This window comes from Euprymna scolopes, chromosome 13 (assembly GCF_053919585.1).
Source record: "Euprymna scolopes isolate OS-2025 chromosome 13, ASM5391958v1, whole genome shotgun sequence".
Lineage (NCBI taxonomy): Eukaryota > Metazoa > Mollusca > Cephalopoda > Sepiida > Sepiolidae > Euprymna > Euprymna scolopes.
The window spans coordinates 50,260,011-50,280,042 of NC_136494.1; the positions used below are offsets into that span (position 1 = coordinate 50,260,011).

At 33.8% G+C, this 20,032-nt stretch overlaps 1 protein-coding gene across 3 annotated transcripts in view; it reads right to left on the reverse strand.

The window, feature by feature from the left end:
• Positions 1–20,032, reverse strand: part of LOC145292015 (uncharacterized) — a 176,427-nt gene that overhangs the window by 78,689 nt on the left and 77,706 nt on the right. For 2 of the 3 annotated variants that reach the window (XM_080138012.1, XM_080138011.1), the window contains exons 4-5: positions 9,891–10,117; positions 544–627 (exon numbers count right to left, since the gene is read on the reverse strand). In XM_080138012.1, coding sequence (XP_079994138.1) covers positions 544–627; positions 9,891–10,117 — 311 coding nt within the window. The remainder of the gene's footprint in view (positions 1–543; positions 628–9,890; positions 10,118–20,032) is intronic. The other variant, XM_080138013.1, reaches the window with a different exon arrangement.

The following is a 20,032-nucleotide window of genomic DNA, read 5'->3' on the forward strand; positions in this document are numbered from 1 at the left end:
TCGCCAGATCACCAAAGTTAAGCAATGTTGAGTCTGGCGAGTGCCAGATGAGTGACCATTTGGGAAGGTGAGACGCTGTATGTACCGCGAGGTAAAATACCAGGTTAGAGCTTAAAAAAAAAAAAAACTCCAACAAAACTATAACTGATTCTATCAATGAGATTAAACAATAAATTTGACTTTAATGCATACTGTATATATACTATATATACTGATAGATTGCTCATAATATGATATGATATATACGTAATAGTAAAAAAAAAAAATTATAATTATGCTGCTACTCTCCCCAATCTATAAACTTTACTTATTTTCTGTCCCTTTTATTATAACCTAATATTCCACACTAGTTGTCAAATTTAATCCCTTTCACCTTTTATGAAAACAATTTCCCTATTCTTGAGTTGTTTTCCAATGCCCCCCCTCGCCTCATCCAAAACAAATTAGAATCATATTTCAATAATGCTTGTACTGACAGATATTAGACACAATGTCCCCAAATGTTTTTGTCCAATGTATTTATGAAAAGTTATCTGAACTCACCTGTTGATACCTAAATTGATCATTGCCATGGTTGTAGTCAAAGTTTTGATGGAAATTATTCCCATAATCATAAGACTGGTCTTCCTAAAATGGAATATCATACACATTTTCAATATTCATCAATTCTCTATATTAATAAAATGACATGATAATGATTATGTTTTGGATGCGAGTGTCCTGGACACATGGACAATACTATGTTTCACACCTGCTCTCCATGCCGACTAATCCAAATGATTGATATTAGTCAGGTTAAATACACTTCTTATGCACTTAAGCCAGATCATCCTTGGTCTAACATGCTCCTTAGTTCCTGGACTATTCAGGCATTTTATGGAGTTGATACAAGAGATGGCATACTGTATCTAGACAAACCACCTGAGATGCTAAGCGTATAAGGCATTCCAAATCCAAAGTTTCTGATGAAGTACAATCAAAGGAAACTTTTCCTCCAGTTTGATGCCATACATCCACCAGATCATGGGACAATCATTATGTTGAAAACATTGCAGATTAAAAAACAACTGGGGCCCATCTCTCACTGCCATACAAAATGGTGGGGCGAACATGGTGCGGAAAGACTTTGCCCTGAATACCAAAAAAAAAAAAAAAATTTGCCTAGATGTATTTTTTGGCAACAGTTTAGGAAACTGTTGCCAAGCAACCCAAAAATGAGTAGTGATAGCATGTTCAACATGTCACCCAAAAAGCAGAAGGTAGTTTCAACATCAATTGAGATGCCATCTTATCTAGATCTGCATGTGACACAAGTCAACCATCATTTGGGTGGATAAAATCAAGACATCTAAGATAAAACATAATCCAGGATAACTAGCAGTCTCCTATTAAGACCACTACTTTTGTGAACCTATAGTTTGCACTGGGAGCATTCAATGGAGTTTTCACATACATCTCCGTGATTGACAGCACAGGGAAACATGCCAGCACCCTGAAAAAGAGGTTGAGACAAACATTGCAGATAAGAAACTGTCTTCATGTTGATTCTCAATCCTTTGCTCTGATGATGTATAACAATGTGGCTGTATGTGTATTTCTCACATCAACGTAACTTAATAATTACACATAACTCACTATCAATTGAATATCTATTAAAATCAAAAATGCAATAGTATCAAACAAAACAATCTTAAAAATTTTATTTAATTAAATTACAAAATGCATTTGTTTCTTAGTAAATTAATTTTTGTCAATAGTTAAAATAGAATGAATTACTTTATGATCCTTCAAAATGCAACAGGAATTTCTAATAATTTAAGCTTTTGAAAGTCATTAAACTGGGTTTTAAAATTCTTAGAAAATCCACATGTATTGAAAGTTATTTATATCCAATTTTATAATTTTGTAACTAATATATTAAAAAAATATTATCTAACAAAATTAGTTATAGCTTTATAAAAATTTGGTTTGATATATTTAACCTTCAAGAGAGGAGGTAAATAAAATAATTTGGTTCATTTAATGATCAAATAATAATCACAATAATTAATATTTTACTTTAAAAAAACAAAAATGGAAGCGTGAGCAACACTGAGCAGGTACATCTAGTAATTATAAATGTAATGCTATTTTAATCATTCATTGGTCATTGACACAACCAAAAAGAGAAAGAATTATTATTTATATGTTAAAGACAAGTAAAAAAAGAAAAAAAAAAACTTTGAAAACGAAAACTCCAGGTTCATTAGTATAAGCTGAAAGGTTAATTGTACACCATTGGAAAAAAATAAAATCGATGCTTGTGTAGTATAATCCATTTTGAAATAAATGCATTTCAGGTGAAAATACTATTATGCACTTGTGTGTTTGTAGTAGTAATGCTACAAATATCACCTCAAAGAAACAAATGGTGTGCTCTCTCTGCTACCGGTGTGGAGAAACCAGAAGAAGATGCAATATGTATGCCATGTTTTATAGAGAAGGAGGAGATAAACCACGAGAAATAGCAAGAGTTAATGAGCATAAAAAAGACCAAACACAGTATTTTGCCCTTGCTTATCAGTAAAATATATGTATGCTTATGGAAAAAAGGTCATCGGAGGGGGGGGGTCGCATACATCCAAAGAATTCCACTGCTGCAAGTTATAATCTACAAAACTATAATTTTTCAAAACCTTACAGAAAAAACCTATTTTGCCAAACAAATAACCAAATGCAAATGGCAGGCAAAGCATTTAATATTAGGCTGATTCCCGAATTTCATGGTGTCTCACCAGGTCATACAGTGTTCAAATCGTTGAAACAGGTAAAGTTGGTGTGCGAAATGTGGCGTTGACAATATCAAGCTTGTTTTACCAATCAGGCTGAGAAGTGAGGCTGTGTTTGTATACATGTGACCAGGGGAAGAATTTAAAATCAAGCCCTCTTTATGGCTTTTGCGCCAGACCCTTTTGTTGTATTATACAAGTTTGTCTTTCATTGTTAGCAGCCCAGGGAAATTGTGGACAAATACTTGAGTGATCTATTTAATCAATGAAACTCCTTTGATCAATGGCTCAGTTGTGCTTTCCTATTAGGACTTTCTCGCTACAGTTAGACAACAATTGCATGATTTCTCAAGGATGGAGGACATGACCCTAGAACAGATTCTTGCTAGGGTTTGAGCTCTCATGACATAAAAGGTAGAGGTGGTTGAGCTTATTGCTGTGGCAGCTGGAAGATACAAAGTTCTTTTTCGTGTGACTGTAGACCCACCTTCAACCCCTGACCAGCAGGACACAATCACAGTGCAGTACTTCAAGTGTGGAGGTCCCAATCACTTTGCCAGAGACTGCCAGCAACCCGGGGGCAAAGTAAGAAGAGTCTTCCCAGACAGACACTTATTGGTGCCAGAAACAATGACACGTCACATCGAGGTATCTGGGAAACAAAGCAAGGAATGACAACACTACTTTCTTACATAAACTAAAAGAAATGCTCCCCATCATAAAAGTAAAAATCGATGGGCTAGTTTAGATAGCATAGGTGGATTCTGAATGCTTCTCATCCATTGTGAGTGGGTTGTTATGTCAACCCATAGTATAGAAAAGTACTGCGATTCTGACGCCAGACAGGAAATGCTTTCTAAGCCATGATGTTGGCAGCATAACAGTGACCAAAGACCGACGTACTGGTGGTAAGTAACAAGCCATTGGGATTCAACTTCCTTCTGGGGATAGACGTCATCAAGAAATTTGGTGGAGTGCATATCGACGAAGTAGGCAAGGTTCATTTTGCTGGGGCGGCTTTTGCACTGGGTGTGACAATAGAGCTCGAACAGCCTGACTTTCGCACAGAGTTTGACTAATGCACCAAATCCTGGATGGTGTTGTGGAAGTGGTCCAGTGATCAGCTGCCGTAACAGAGCACCGGAGTATAACATTCCTGCAAAAAGCTACAAGCCTAGATTGATAATAGGTGGGTAGTTACTTACCCATCCCACTAATAGCAGTCATCCAGCAGTACAAAGAAAAGGTAAGACCAGTGCTTGACTATTGGGAGTTAAATGAGCACATGGACCCAGTTATAGCCCATGCAAATATATGCGCAGAAAAGTTGAGAGAATGGCGGCAAGCAGGACCAGATGTATTAATGTTAGACTTTTGTAAGTCATACCTTCAAGTACAAATGCATCAATCACTGTGACACTATCAAATTGTCCTAATCAAGGAATGGAAGTATTGCCTGTCCCATGTTGGGTTTGGACTTAATGTAGCACTGTCCCTCATGCATTTTTGACAAAGGACAAGCGCATACAGTGGGCAACATCTGCCTATATTGATAATGTGTATGTAGACGAGTGTTGTGCAGGAGCATCTCTACAGCTTTAACCTTCTCAGTAAAAAGCCTACAGTATGGTGCACAAATGTTGGTTCGTAGGTCTAACGCTCTGTATTGTAGAAGAAGGAACAAAATCCAAGACATGTCTTGTGTTATCACACATTAAAATATATTTTCATTATGTGGGAAGTTGGTTGGGCATCTTCACATGGGTGATTGGCTTCGTGTTTCCATGGCATTCATCAAGCAGCGAGCATCTGATGTCATTACTATCAATGGATGTATTCTTGGTCACATCTAATCAAAACAAAGCAGATGAATTGAGGAGAGTACTTCAGAAGTGGCTTGATGCAATTAAGAGGTACACTGAGCCTGTGAAACCTACCTGCACTGCATCCATGAGCTCAGTTAGGTTTAATCAGATAAAATTGTTCACCGACAAATCGGTCACCCTGGTGTGAGACAGATACTCTACTTTACAAAACAGATTAAGCCTGGGATTTCTAAACCATAGTCAGAGAATGTGAAGAGCATCAGTCAATTGATCCGTCACATATGCACTGGTTAGAGAATGTTTTAAATGTTAAACGTTGCAAGAGTAGCAATGGATATTACTCATTAAAATGGGGCTCATTTTTTTTTTAAATTGACCGAGTGCAGCCGCACTATTTGCCATCTGGCGGCGCCTTCCTTGGCAAGATATGAGAAGAGTAATCTACCAGCTGAAAACACTTTTCTATGAGCAGAGGCCCACTGACAGAGATTCTTACGGACATTGTCTGTATATTTTTTTTGATCAAGTTTTAAAAAAATCCCCCGTTTTGAGTGTTTGTTTGTCTTTTTCATATAAATGAAACAAAACTAATCGAACGCAACCATCTACTCTTGGCCTTCGCCCAGGTAATATCCGTTCTGTAATTGGTCGTTGATCAATGTAGGTAAAACCCTTCAGTGAGACAATTACTATTTATCTGGATACTGCCAGAGTGCCCTCTTTTTAGGTGGAGCTACCCCCCCCCACATTAAAAACGACCTTTGTAGGAGGTTTAAAAGCAACGCCATTTCTGCAAGTCATCTTTTTGATTGACATCACTAAATTTGAACGCTTTACACTTCTGGTCATATCATCTAGGAAGTATGCGAAAACTTCTGCTGGAATCTAACTAACGTGAGAACCCTCACCGAAAAAGCCTTTCGTTGACATACACAAATGCGTGTTCATTTTGCCTTTATGATCCCGGATTCAAGATTTCAGGGTTTCGCCTTTGTGAGAGACTTGTGTGGAAAAATTAAATTTATGTTGGAAAATTACTTACTTGATATGTACAAGTGATTTTGCCAATTTGGTCAATCAGGACAAATCCAATTTTGATGTTATGAAGATAGATTGGCTGAATGAAAAACCCAGATGTCTCAAACCCACACCGTCACCTCCCTTTAAAGTGTGAGGAGTGTTTTGGCAGTAGAATCCGGTTTGAAGTTGACAGTTGTGTCTATACACCCCTCCACTAATGCTACACCACTCTGCTCACTGACTGCCAGATAGAGAAGGACGTGGAGACAATCGGTTGTCAAAAAATGTTTTGTTTGAATTACTGTCTAAGCAGGTCATGCTGTTACAAAAAAGAAATTGCAGATATTGTTTTTTTTTTCCTTTTCATAACTGTAAAATAACACTATTGTATCCAGAATTTCTTTAATAATCAATCTTTATAAAAGAAAACTCAAAGACTTACAACTGGAGTCATTTGTTGTGTATGGAATTTTTGTTTAAATCACAAACGAATGCTACCCATTGGAGTTAATTTCTTTCAGGAGACAGCAAGCAGGAAGAGAAGGTCGGTCAACCCAGTGCCTGCGAACCGTGGTTCGCAGCACATGTATTCCATGAAGACTTTAACTTGTTCACTTTGTTTTTTGTTTTTTTTTTTCTCTTGTATTCTTTTTATTTCAATTTTGTTTTTCTGCGGACTATTATTGGAGCAAGGAATACAGGAATTGCACATCAACCCGTAAAAGTGACCAACACTACGCTATCAAACTTTCTTAGGTGTTCCGAAATCAGAACAACCTAGGACTACACTTATGTACCAGTAAACACAACGGTCTTCACTGGATTATATTGGTTCCGTTTGACCAGTATATGACCTTTGACCGGGAGAGATCGGAGTCTTCACCTTGTTATACAAAGAACCTCACCTTAAAGAAACAAAAGCTGTGCTCTCTCTGTACAGGAAAACCAAGAGAAGAAGGTGCAATAGGTGTAGAATGTTTTATAGAGAAGATTGATATAAGCTACATGAAGTAGTGAGAGTTAATGAATGTAAAAGGGGCTATACTTAAAAGGAAAGGAGGCAGTATTTCGCTCATGCTTAATCAGTAAACATTCATCAGTAAAATATGTGTACATGTATGAAAAAATGGTGATTGAGGAAAAAGATGCCACTTGCAAAAGATTTTGGTGTTGTAAGCTACAATTTTCACAATTCTATAAAATAGTGTCATGTCGAAATTTTACTAATTTCGACTTGATATGCAAGTACGTAAATTGAAATTCTCAAAAAACTGATAGAGTAGAAAAACAATTATAAGAAAAAATAAAATTTATAGAAGTTTATCATATTCCGTTAATGTTGAAGAGTTGCTAGGGTTTGAGCTCTCATGACATAAAAGGTAGAAATCCAGGGAAAGTAATTGCATATGATTTTGACAAAAAACATTAAAATGCACCATTTCCAAATAAAAAATGGTGGATCAACAATTTTTTTTTTGTGAAAACTAATTCTAGCAGATCATCTATTGGATCATTTTTTAAATTTTTACTAATTTCGACATGACACATAAGTATGTAATATTGTTTTTACCTAAAATGCATTTTTTTAAAATTGAATTTTACTGACCAAGCACTAAAATATCATATTGTCAATCAACTTGATCTTAAATTCTACAATACAACAAATTTTACCTTTTCTTTCAATTTGTACTTATACTTTAGTAGAAATCTTCCAATGTTGCAAGTACCATTGTGCAGTTCACCATAAGTTATCATTTTTGGAAATTTATGATCACTAAGGCTATGACAACAATATTCTTTTCATTGTTTTGACTCTCAAGTATATATCTGACACAGTTAATCAACTGGGAACCACATCACTCTATATAAAAGCATATAATATATCAATGGATACACACACTCCAGAGTCAAAACAATGAAAAGAATATGCTGTTGTCCTAGCCCTAATGATCACACATTTGATCATGATATATAGATATTTACAAACCAATTTTGGAAAATTTTTATTTTCACACCCCTTGCAATTTATCAAAATATAAAAATGAGATTCTACTTTTTATTTGCTATTAGTCTGAAAAAAATATCTGCAAAGAAGGAAAAAAAAAAAAATTTTTAATAATTTAGACTGGAGATAATTTTCCTATATAAATTTAATGTAAAATGGCCACCTACTTTCTGACTGGTTAGCAGTAACTCAAGAAATGTAATCAATTTATTGTTCGATTTTGGGTCAGGAAAAATTGGGGGTGGGGTTAGATTTTCCTTTGCAGTCTTGGATATAAGTGAAATGATTTTTATTATTTTAGATTTTTTTTTTTTTTTAGAAGGGTGGGATCCTTTTTTGATCATGAAATTATGAAAAATGGAAAAAATAAATGCACATGAAAAAAATACTTGTTTGGCTAACAGAAAGTGATGATAATGCCTAGATAAATTGTACAATCATAATACCGTTTTTGTTTTATAAATGCCCAAAATTGGAGCTGGAGATTGATAATTTGTATTATTTGTATTATACTACTTTTCTCATCTTTGATGTTATTTGCACAATGGTTTGGTAGAGATAAGAACTTTGTTTATGCACAAGTGTAGCTCTTGTTCCATAAGCAAAATAATTTGTAATTGTATTCATAATATCACTGCAACTCGTAGATTAAATTAACAGTTCTGTTCCAAATTCCATACAGATTGTTGAGTTTTACAAGATACACCTGAAAAAGGTCAAAGATTACATTGCAGCTGATAAAAGTGATTCAAATAATCTTAAGAATTTATTTAATGAATAGGATTGATTCTTTTCTTGGTGTTTAGGTATATTGTTTAACTTTGTTTCTTTTGGGGATTTATATCAAAAAGTTTTGTTTTATTTTACTCTACATTCTCAGGTTATTTAACACAAAGTGTGTTATTTCTTTTTCTTGACACAGAAGAGTTTTTTTTAAGGTTAATGATAGGAAGTTTTGGATTATTTTGTGTGAAAATGTTTTTTAGCATTTTTCTTTCTCCTTTAGGTTAATGAAAGGAATAAGGGAGGTAAGTCTAGCTGAAAACACTATCAATAACTCTTTATATCACTCTTTATCTGTGCCTAAACCTAAACGTAGATTCTATGAACAAAGCTTCTTTCTTAGAACTGCATGTCTATGGAATTGTCTTCTGTTTTCCTGCTTTCCAGCTGACTACAATATGGTTGTCTTCAAGTCTAACGTAAACAAGTTTTTGATGAGCCGTTCCATATAAGTTAACAAATTTACTAAATTTCCCTTACTAACGATTACTATATTGTCCAATTGACTACTGTACACGCTTTAACCCTTATCCTCGAATGACCTCTTGGCCTTGATAAGTGGTGATTCCTATGTAAAAAAAAAAAAAAGGTAAGGTAGAGACTATACAATGGTAGGGGGTGCGTTAACAAGCTTTGCTTATTGGCCAGTTTGGAAAACAAGTACACTCTGAGTTGATATGTGTATCTTTTTGCCAGTGCTCAAAGTTGTGTGTATAGCAGAGAAGGGGTTACAACATGACCAGAGAAAGCATTCAGAAAACAAAAACTAGTTTTCTGAAAAAAAAAAAAAAAAATTGTAGAAGACCTTCATCCTTGCAAAAGCTTAGACAAACATCCATGGACACAAAATAGTTGCATGTAAAAACACAAGGTTCATCTTTAAATAGTAATGAAAAAGTAAAAAGTATTTATATCAGTTGTTTTCACTCAGTAAAAGTTGGAACTGCTTCAGCTTTCTTAGTTTTTAGCCAAAATCGCTTACATCATGGTTGCTTTACATCTATGGGTGCTTATTTGGAATAAGAACATTAAATATTGCTTCAAATTATTTTATTGTTAAAAATAAAATGTACCTTAAACTATTATATACTATTTCCACACTTTATCTTATTATAGAACCTCCCCATAAAATAATAAGCTTAGTTAAACCTAATACCTGCCTTCATTAAAAAAGAAAAAAAATGGTTTCATATATTCATATTATAGCTAACTGGCCTAGAAATGGGTGCTCATTTTAAATTTAATTTATACAGGAAAATGATCCCAGACTCTAAAATATCTATTTTTTTTTATTCCTCTTTTGTTGATATTATTGATTGAATTTTTTTTAGTAAACTACGATGAGTGCGATAGTAAGAAAAATCCACTCATTTTGTTAAATTTCATTTGTAAAGTTTCCTACAAGTAAATATTTTTATAAAAAAATTAATATTGAAGTTCTATTTTAATGTTAACAATAATATCAGTCAATATAAATAAATGACTTACTTGATGTTCTGAGATGGGATGATGCTGCATGTTCCATGCAGGAGGTGGAGGAGGTGGAGGACGACCAGCTTGATGTGGAGGTACATTCCAGTTACCCATGTTCCAGTTCCAGTCACCAGGCATTGATTGGCTGGCTGCTGCTGGCGGTGGTGGTGGTGGCAGCTGATTCATCAGAGGTAAATTAGACGGCATCGGCTGGTTAGGAAGTGGTGTCAGATTTTTATAACCTTAAAAAAAAAATTAGAAACCAGATATACAAAATATGTTATGTATGTCAGTATAGTATAATATAGGTTGTTGTCTTTCACAAAATCCCAGCTGAAAATTTTATCGATTTATAATATTTTCACCTTATTAAATTATGTTTGCATCTGTTTTTACATGATTTAAATCTTTTGTGCCTAAACCTAGATTCCATATTATATTAAAAGAAAAATCTAACTTGATCTCTACTCTGTTGAAGATTGTATGTATTAGTTGTTGAAAGAAACTTTCTATAAACAATCAGAATTTTGCTACCATGTCATTTTTATCTAATTATATTTGAAGGCGTACAATGTTTGGGCTTGTTTGCTTCCATTATGATTGATTTACATTTACCACATTACACTTGTGAGGAATTTGTTTGAAACCTGCATTTTTAGTTAGACACTGTAAAAATTGACTTCTGCACTAATCCATACCATACAAGATAGCAATTTTAATTTTCAACAAACTTTGAAGTGTGATAGTTTGATTGTTAATTGAACTATCAAAAAAAAAAAGGTAGAATTGTTTGTTTTTTTGCCTTAAATGTTTTTTGGTATAATAAAAATAAAAATTTAGTTTGGCATACAAAATATGTATTTAAAAATAAATAATGTAAATTAATCATCTCAATTACTCTGAACTATCACTTTTTTGAATTAGGTTGGTTTATTTAATCAGCATATCGACCTTTGTTGGGTCATTTAATGCTGAAGATCATCTTGATTTGATTCATGTTTCAAAGTGTTTCTTTGTTTATTTTTTTTTTTAATGCGGACAAAATTATCTGTTTCAATTGAAAGTTTTTTTGAAAGGGTTTGATGTTATATTTTTTGGTATATTTTGATCTCTCTCAGAAATAAGAGAATGTTGTCTGTGCAGGTGTTTTTAAAAATGTCTTTCATATCGTTGGAGTTTAGGTGGCATTTTCTCACAGTAGCATAGGCTCTACATTCCACAAAGATATGTTTTATTGTGCAAGTCTTCTGACATGTTAGGCATTGTGGTGGTTGCTCTTGCCTGAGTATGTAGGAGTGAGTAAGGTTTGTGTAGCTAATGTGTATTCTGGCTATAACCACTTATTCTTTTCTTGGTTTTTGTGAGGATGGTCTCCATTCTCTTAAGGTGGGTTTAATCTGGAAGAGCTTGTTGTTTGCGTTATTATTCCAGCATTGTTGCCGTTTTGCATTGGTATTGTATTGTTAGTCTGTGTAAGTAATATTGATGGTTTCAGTTTTTCGGTTTAAAGCTGATTTGGCTTCTAAGTATGCTCTTTCATTACCTTTCACCCCAATATGACTTGGAATCCAGCACATGATTACCTCTTTGTGGGCAGTCATTGAGTTTAATCTGTTTAGTAGTTTGGTGATTAGTGGGTTTTCGAGCTTTATATTATTCAATGATGATAGAACAGAGAGCGAATCTGAAAAAAATTATGTCTTGCGTTTGTCTTTTGTTAGGATGTTGAGAGCAAGGTCGATAGCACAAACTTCTGCAGTGAAAATGGAGCTTTCAGTGATAGTTCCTTCTGGTGAGTTGTTCTATTCAGAACAGCTGCACATTAGGGCATTTTGGAACCCTGGTGAGGCAATGGTGATGATAGTTGGGGTTTGACATAGAAAAGACCTACACAAAATATTTTTTTCAAAATCGTTATCTTTGCTGGAGGAAAGGCCTTTAAATGTTGAAAAATTGAAGCGATTAAAAGTTTTTCGGTGAATTGTTAAGAATGTCCCGTCATCAAAACAATCTGTACTGTTAAGAAAATGGAATCATTATTTAGAAAATTTTAAACTACATTTTTCAATAAAATGAGTGAGGATAATGAATTAATAAAATATTGACTGTAAAGGCAAAATTATGTTTTTTAAATAATAACGACCAAAGTTCGCTTTTCATTTCAGGAACGTTTTTGGGGTGGGAACATTTTAGATTTCGCCATTGCAAAACACGCTCGTTATTGATATTGAAAATTAATGTTTGTTTATTATTTAATTTGAAAACATTACGATTATTTCGAAAGGAAAAACGAAAAAGACTTGTTTAAAACATATATTATTATATTTCAAGTGTCTGCAGTGAATTTAAGCATATTTGTTTTATTTTTTAATTTGTTTTTCTATTAGGTTGGTGCAAAAATAACGTCATTTTTTTGACGTTCAAACGAATGTCAAAAACATTATTTTTGCACCAACCTAATATTTCACATCAAATTCTATTTGTAATTTTTGTTAAAATATGGTAATACTCCAGTTTTATATTTAAAAAAAAAAAAAAATAGCCCATACAATTTTATTCTACACATTCTTTACAAAACATAACCACATAAATTCTCAAGTTTTTTTACTTGTTAAAAAAATACTTTGCAAAAAATTAGTGTCAAATTTTTATTTCTTTTATTTTTAGAGAGTAATTGTTTTTAAGCAGTATTTTTCTTTTAAAATTATAGTTTTAAAATCAGATAAACCACAAAGATTAATATGAGTAAATAAGGAAACTCCTTTAAAAGGTTTTTCGTTATTTGTGCATCTATGTTATTGTGCTAAAATAACTTTGTTATTTAGCAAGCCATTCTTAATATGGGAAAGAAGGTTGTATTGTAACTATTCTGTACTTTCACCTAAACATTTAATAAACAAAAATTTCATAAAAATTAAATTTAACTTGAAAATACTATTAAAACTAGCATATTAACATAGAGGCACAAGCACTGTTTTTTCAAACTCTAAACACTTATTTAAAATGGCACAGCTACAGCAAGAATGAATTTCTTTATGGATAAATTCATGTTATCGAAGGAGGAGCTAAAGTCTGCTAAAAATGTCTAAACTATGTCTCTGATTTGGTTTGGTCCTCTCTCTTAAATACATCTAATTCAACTCTACCAAGTTTTTCATTATTTCTTATAAAATATAGAAACAAAATTTTTCAAAGAAATGCCAAAAGTGGCTTATTACCTTCATTTATATGTAAATAGATGGGAACAAGTGATTTTTTTCAAAACGGGTCAAAATTGGAGGGTCACTGGCCCCAAACGTGATTTGACCGCGTCAACGCGTGAAAATGGCCCAAATTTCGTCCCCAAACACACTTAATCATTTATTGAAAGCCACAGGGTGCATTTTTTGACTATAAATGCATTTGTATCATTAAATCTAACATTCCCATTGGCTATCCCACAAGTATAGGGCTTTTTAGGGTATCTCAGAGTCCAAAATGGGTCAAAATTACCCCAAAATTAGCCAAAAATGGTCGGAAATCATGGATTTTCCAAAATGCACCTCCCAAGCCACACAGGGTGCAATTTTTGACCATAAATGGCTCTATATCATTAAATCTAACATTCTCACTGGCTATCCCACCTATATAGGGCTTTTCAAGGTATCTTAAGGGTCCAAAATGGGTCAAATTTACCCAAAAATTAGCCAAAAATGAACGAAAATCACGGATAATTCCCAAAATGCAGGTATTATATCTCATCGGGCTCCTATAAACACTCCTGTATGGCTTTTTACAGTTGGAAGACTGAAATAACCACCCTGTTATCTTATCCATTTGTATTTAGGGTATTTAGAGATCTTTGGGGGATGTAAAAAGGGTTAAAACAATCCAAAAATGACAAAATTACGCTTTACGGTACATAACATATGAATCATTAGTTCATTCATCAATGATACGTTTTAGAAACATCGTAACTTTACTACATCAACTTCTCAGAAAGTAATTAATTGTAAATTGAACATTGAGTGTCAATAAAATGCTGTCAAAGAAGAGTCTGAATTCATATTGTTCTCATAGTTACCCCAAAATTGATGAAAATGGCCCTCGATTCGCTATTTCTCGATTTGTAACCAATATATTGAATAACTTGATAAAAGGTATGAGTAATTAGCAAAGGAATTATTTTGTTATTTCAAGACAGCTTCACTTCACATTACTTTAAAATCATTCAACAGTAAAATATCAGTATAATGCATTAAAGAGCTCGTCAATCACATCATTATTCTCTAGCACAAATACTGGTTTTCGTCTAGGAATTTGCTAGAGCTATTTTGATTGACTCCTGGAAATTCCGTGCACCAGTTCGCAGATTGTAAGTGACATGTGTTTGGGTGGCGATCTCGGTACATGGGACAGTGCTATGGATTGTACCCGATCTGTTTAATGAGTAGTTCAAATTGTTTGAGGTATCATGCTCTGGCAATTGGTCACTTATATCCTCCACTTCAAATTGATCATCGTCCAAATCCAAACGATTGTGCAGTTCTTGCTCTGCCAGAAACCATGTTCCATATCGACGTGGAAAGTGTCAATGAGCCATTTGCGAGAGAGAGACTTTTGATCGACAAAGAATCTTCGTTCATGTACATCAAATTCATCAGGATTCACATCTTTTGAAAGTATATTGAGAAGGACATGGTGCTCTCATTTCCATTTAATCATATTCACACGTCTGGAACCCTTTGCTTTGTAGACATCTTTGTCGTAAATTTTTAGTGATCGATCAAGTTTATGTTTTATCCCAGGTATTGTAACATAACGAACATCACTTCCAAAGGCTTTCTGCCACAATTGTAGTAATCGCAAGGAGAACTGGTGAATATGATTTTTCTGTGTCGTGGTACCATATTTGGCAGCATGATGTTGCACAGCTTGAACACATTCAGCCTCAGTTGGAAGAGAATCAAGCAGAAGATAAGTCCAATCGTCGTAATTATAATCTTCGTCAATCTGCCCTGCTATACCAGCCATGTTCATTGCATTTTACTAACTGAAAAAGAAAGCAAAGTTCAATCAAATTCACAATTAATGCAATGCAATGTTATTGTGTCTATTTAAAGATGCCATTGCATTGTTACAGAAAGAAAACATTTCCTTATTTGGTAATTTTCCATCTATAACTCAAATTAAGCCCCTTTTTGACAACCTATGTTGATTCTTAGGGACTTTTTGACTCTCTTTGGCTAAATCAGCCATATTTAGCCCCTTTTAAAGGTCCTTATACCCCTCATTAACAGTTCAAAAGTTAGGAGAGTGCCTGCTTCAAGCATTTCCCAACAGTTTCTGCCAATGTAGAGGTGTCTTTGGGCCCATGGGAGGTGCATTTTGGAAAATCCGTGATTTCCGACCATTTTTGGCTAATTTTGGGGTAATTTTGACTCATTTTGAACTCTGAGATACCCTAAAAAACCCTATACTTGTGGGATAGCCAATGGAAATGTTAGATTTAATGATACAAATGCATTTATAGTCAAAAAATGCACCCTGTGGCTTTCAATAAGTGATTAAGTGTGTTCGGGGGCGAAATTTGGGCCATTTTCACACATCAACGCGGTCAAATCACGTTTGGGGCCAGTGACCCTCCAATTTTGACCCGTTTTGAACAAAATCACTTGTTCCCATCTATTTACATATAAATGAAGGTAATAAGCCACTTTTGGCATTTATTTGAAAAATTTTGTTTCTATAGCCTACCCCTACTTATAACTAGCACTTATTTTTTTTACATATGAAATTGAAGATAGTCTTAAACAGTTTCCTTCAGTTATAATCCATTTATTTATTTTACTTTTCAGATTAGAATGTCAGTAAAAGCACACTCGAGCAATGGTCAGGTCCCCAAATGGGGACACTGAATTTTTCAACATCCGCACTGGGGTTCTACAAGGAGATACTCTTGCCCCTTTTCTTTTCATTGTCTGTCTTGACTTTGTACTTCGCACCTCTGTTGATATACACAACATGCTAGGCTTCACCCTAAATGAATCCAGAAACAGACGTCATCAATCAGCACACATAACTGATGGAGATTACGCAGACGATATTGCTTTGTTCGCGAACAACACTGCTAATGCGTAAACACTGTTACGTACGCTAGAAAAGTCTGCAAATGACATTGGTCTCCACATAAATGCAGATAAGACAATGTTTATGACTTTCAATGTGAAGGGAGAGATCAGGGCTTTGGATGGATCAACATTGAAAGAAGTCGTTGAATTTACGTATCTGGGCAGCAACATAGTTTTCACAGAAAGAGATATCGGAATTTGCACCTCAAAAGCATAGACCGCATCAGTATGGACTTTGAGACTGGCTGACAAACTGAAAAGGCAGGGCAGTGGTAGAGTCTGTCCTTGTTTACGGTGCTACAACCTGGACACTCACCAAAAGATTGGAAAGAAAACTAGGCGGCACATACATCCGTATGCTAAGAACAATATTAAATATATCTTGGCAAAATCATCCCACGAAGCAGCAGAGAGGTGTCTATCCTCAAACACTGATAAATTAAACATTCTGTTCAAATTTATAATCCAAGTGTCTTCAGTTAGTTGGTTTGAGATCAAAAAGGACAATATTTTTCACCAACAGCAGTAAATTTTAATATGAGTCAGAGAACAAAACAGTTAACTGAAATCCAAATTACTGTTTTAAACAGTTTTGCACTACTTCTGGTGAATATCATAATATCGATGATAAACAGATGAATTGGATGTGAGAGAAGAGGGCATTCCAATGATTTTGCCCATTAGGTAAAGAAATATTTATCCATTCAATTTTATTAGTTTTCTCAATTTACCCAAACAATAGCCAGTTTTATTCATATTGCATCACAAAAAATATAAAAAGTAAGTGTTTTCAAATAATTTTTTTTTTTGTGTTGTTTTCTCCAGAAATAGTGAACTACTAAAAAAAAGACTGAAAAGATTACTATCAATTTTGCAGCCACACACTGGTCAAATTTGATTATTTTTCTCAAAAAGTTATATATGGGCAGGAAGCAAGACATAGACACATTATTACAAAGTCACTGGGTCCTTTTCCTCCAAAGTAAATTATACAGAACAATTTAGTTTTATTATAACAGTTTATATTATTGTGTTTAATAAAAAATTAAAATACATGGTTCTGTAACTTGTATCAAGTTGTTATATTGTGCAATACATCTCCACATATCTTTTTGAATTGTGAAATTTAAGACTTAGTTTCTAATTAGTTGTTTTTTTTTTTTTTTTTTTACAATTTTTGTTTAATCAATGCAGTAAAATTTGATATTTTGCTGGTTGTGATTCATAATTAAAATTATAATTCATGTATTTATTTTTCTTTCAATGTATTTCATATAAATATATCAATTTTAATAGAATTTTTTATAAAAATAGTGAAATTTCAAAGTCACTGTTGTGAAAAATGCTATGAAAATGAAGGATTTCTTAGCATTTTTCTACACGATTTTTAAAATGAAATGCTCAATCATCTGTTCAAGATAGAAATCTCATTTTTGGTATCTGTTCTTATCACATCAAATCCCACCTATCATCACCAGTGCCATGTTGATTTTCTGAAAAAATGTTACAAATAAACTTGCCCTACTGCACATGCTGTCCTGTTGTGATCCTTAGAGCCATCTGTGTAGATGTATAGATGATCGGGGTAGTCTAGAAGTATGTTGTGGAATTTTTCTTGGTAGGTGTTAGAGTGGGTTTTCGCTTTGGGGAGTTTACTTAATTCGAAGATCACTTTGGGTTTTTGAATATCCAACATGGGATTTCACACAGAGTATGTTCATGGATATTTTGTATTGTTATCTCTGATTCTTGTAATATCGTTTTCATTCGTAGAATTTAAAAAAATTTTTTTTTCATATTGAGCATTCTGTTGACAGTTATTGTGTATTTCATTATCTCCACATCTCATACAGATTGGGGGTCGTGTACATCGGTCTTTATGGTGACCGTATCGTTGGCAATTATGATACCCGAGTAGATTTGGAATGTATTTATTTTTTCATATCCTATTTTTACATTGTTAGGGATTTGGTGAGTGTCAAATGTTAGGATATGTTGATGGTTTCACCGGTTATTTGTTTTTTATTTGAATTCTTTTGACATCAATGACTTTTTTTTTTTTTTTTTTTTTTTTTTTTTTTTTTTTTTTTTTTTTTAGATTGTTTTTGATTTTTTCTAAGGGGCACAGTGATAGTTCAGGACTTCTGATCACGGCTTTGCTAGTATTCAATGTTTTATGGGGGTAGGTTTTGATTTTTCGATCGTCAAAGTGTTTCCATTTGGAGATTTCCGTTGCTTGTTTCTGGTTTGTTATTTCTATCAGTAATGTGCCGTTCCCTTTTTTTTTTTTTTTTTTTTTTTTTTTTGTTTGATTTTGTCTGATAGAATTCTTTCTATTTTGAATGAAGACATTTTAATCATTGACCCTCCTTCAATTGCTTCTATAACAAAAGGGAAGGTTTGGTTTTTGGCTTCTGAGTCCGAGCTTGTAGGGTCAGTGATTTCACTATTGTTCCTTTTTTTTTAGGCTTGTTGTAGGCCATATTGGAAATTTATTGATTTTTCATCTTTCGTGCTCCCCACCCACCTCGGAGCCCTATATGGGAGGTGTTGAGAGTTGAATTAGGTACTAAAATATTGTAGATAAAGTCAACAATGTAAACATTTTTCTAGATGATTGAAATTAAAAATTAAAGTAGGACTGAAGACAATAATTGCTACATAATTGTTGACACAATAGTAGCGTTTCTAAAATGCCTCATTTTAAAACTTTTTTTGGAACGCTGGCTTGAATCAATAGTAAAAAATATCTTTTATAATTTTCATTGAGACGGAGGGTGTTAAAAGATAAGTTGTTTAATTATGTTTTTTGTTTTATTCTAAGCGAATGTTAATTATTTTTATATTTATTGCAGTTCTTTAATTGATATATTTATTATTTTACTTGTTTTATTTACTAACAGATTCTGGCATTGATGCATGTATTCATTAAAATCTATCAAATTGATTTGAAATATAGCATAAATGGATTTGAAAATTCATTTGTTTTCTGTTAGAGGGTATCCTAATCACCATACATTCACTTAAACCTGTAATTTAAGTACATTACTTAATATTATTATTTTTTTCTATTTTTTTTAATGGAGAGTTGACATTGCATTGTGGATGTGTTATCGGCAGCTCCCGTTACTCTCACTTCTTATTTGTCACTCAGTCCTCATTTTTAATGAGTGATTTTTCTGACAAAGGGAAAAGAAAAAGCTGGTTTGCAGTGTCTTGCTTGAACAATTGCCAGAGATGTTGGAAATTTTCTGTTTCTATGTCTATCCTTGTGGCCATGTCACTAGTAAGGGTGCTAGAAGTACACGTTTTAACTGGGCTGGCGTTATCCAGCTGATAGTCAGGGACCCAAACCTTGGATTAACCACTAAGGAGGCTGTCCTATCAGCAAGTGCAAAGTACTGGGGCTGTTGTATTGCCATTTGGTGAATGGATTCTGGATCATGCAGTAGCTTCTAGTGGTGCTTCTTGATGCCATATTAGTGGGTAATTGTTACGAATTTACCTTATATGCTACAAAAAAAAAAAAAAAAAAAGTACATTTCTTTGTTTCTTTTTCTCTCTTACTTTCCCTCTCTGTCCTGCTCTAAGCAAGTCTGTCGACCTATTCCACAAATCCAAAAGAAAAACATGAAAAGTTTTCAGAAAAAGCACGATTAAAACCAGATCCTCAACTTCCAATGTTGACCCCCTACTAACATGTCTCCTTATCCAACATTAGGAGTCTACATTCCAACATTAGGAGTCTACATTCCAACATCAGGAGTCTACATTCCAACATTAGGAGTCTACATTCCAACATCAGGAGTCTACATTCCAACATTAGGAGTCTACATTCCAACATTAGGAGTCTACATTCCAACCTTCCAGGAGTCTACATTCCAACATTAGGAGTCTACATTCCAACCTTCCAGGAGTCTACATTCCAACATTAGGAGTCTACATTCCAACCTTCCAGGAGTCTACATTCCAACATTAGGAGTCTACATTCCAACCTTCCAGGAGTCTACATTCCAACATTAGGAGTCTACATTCCAACCTTCCAGA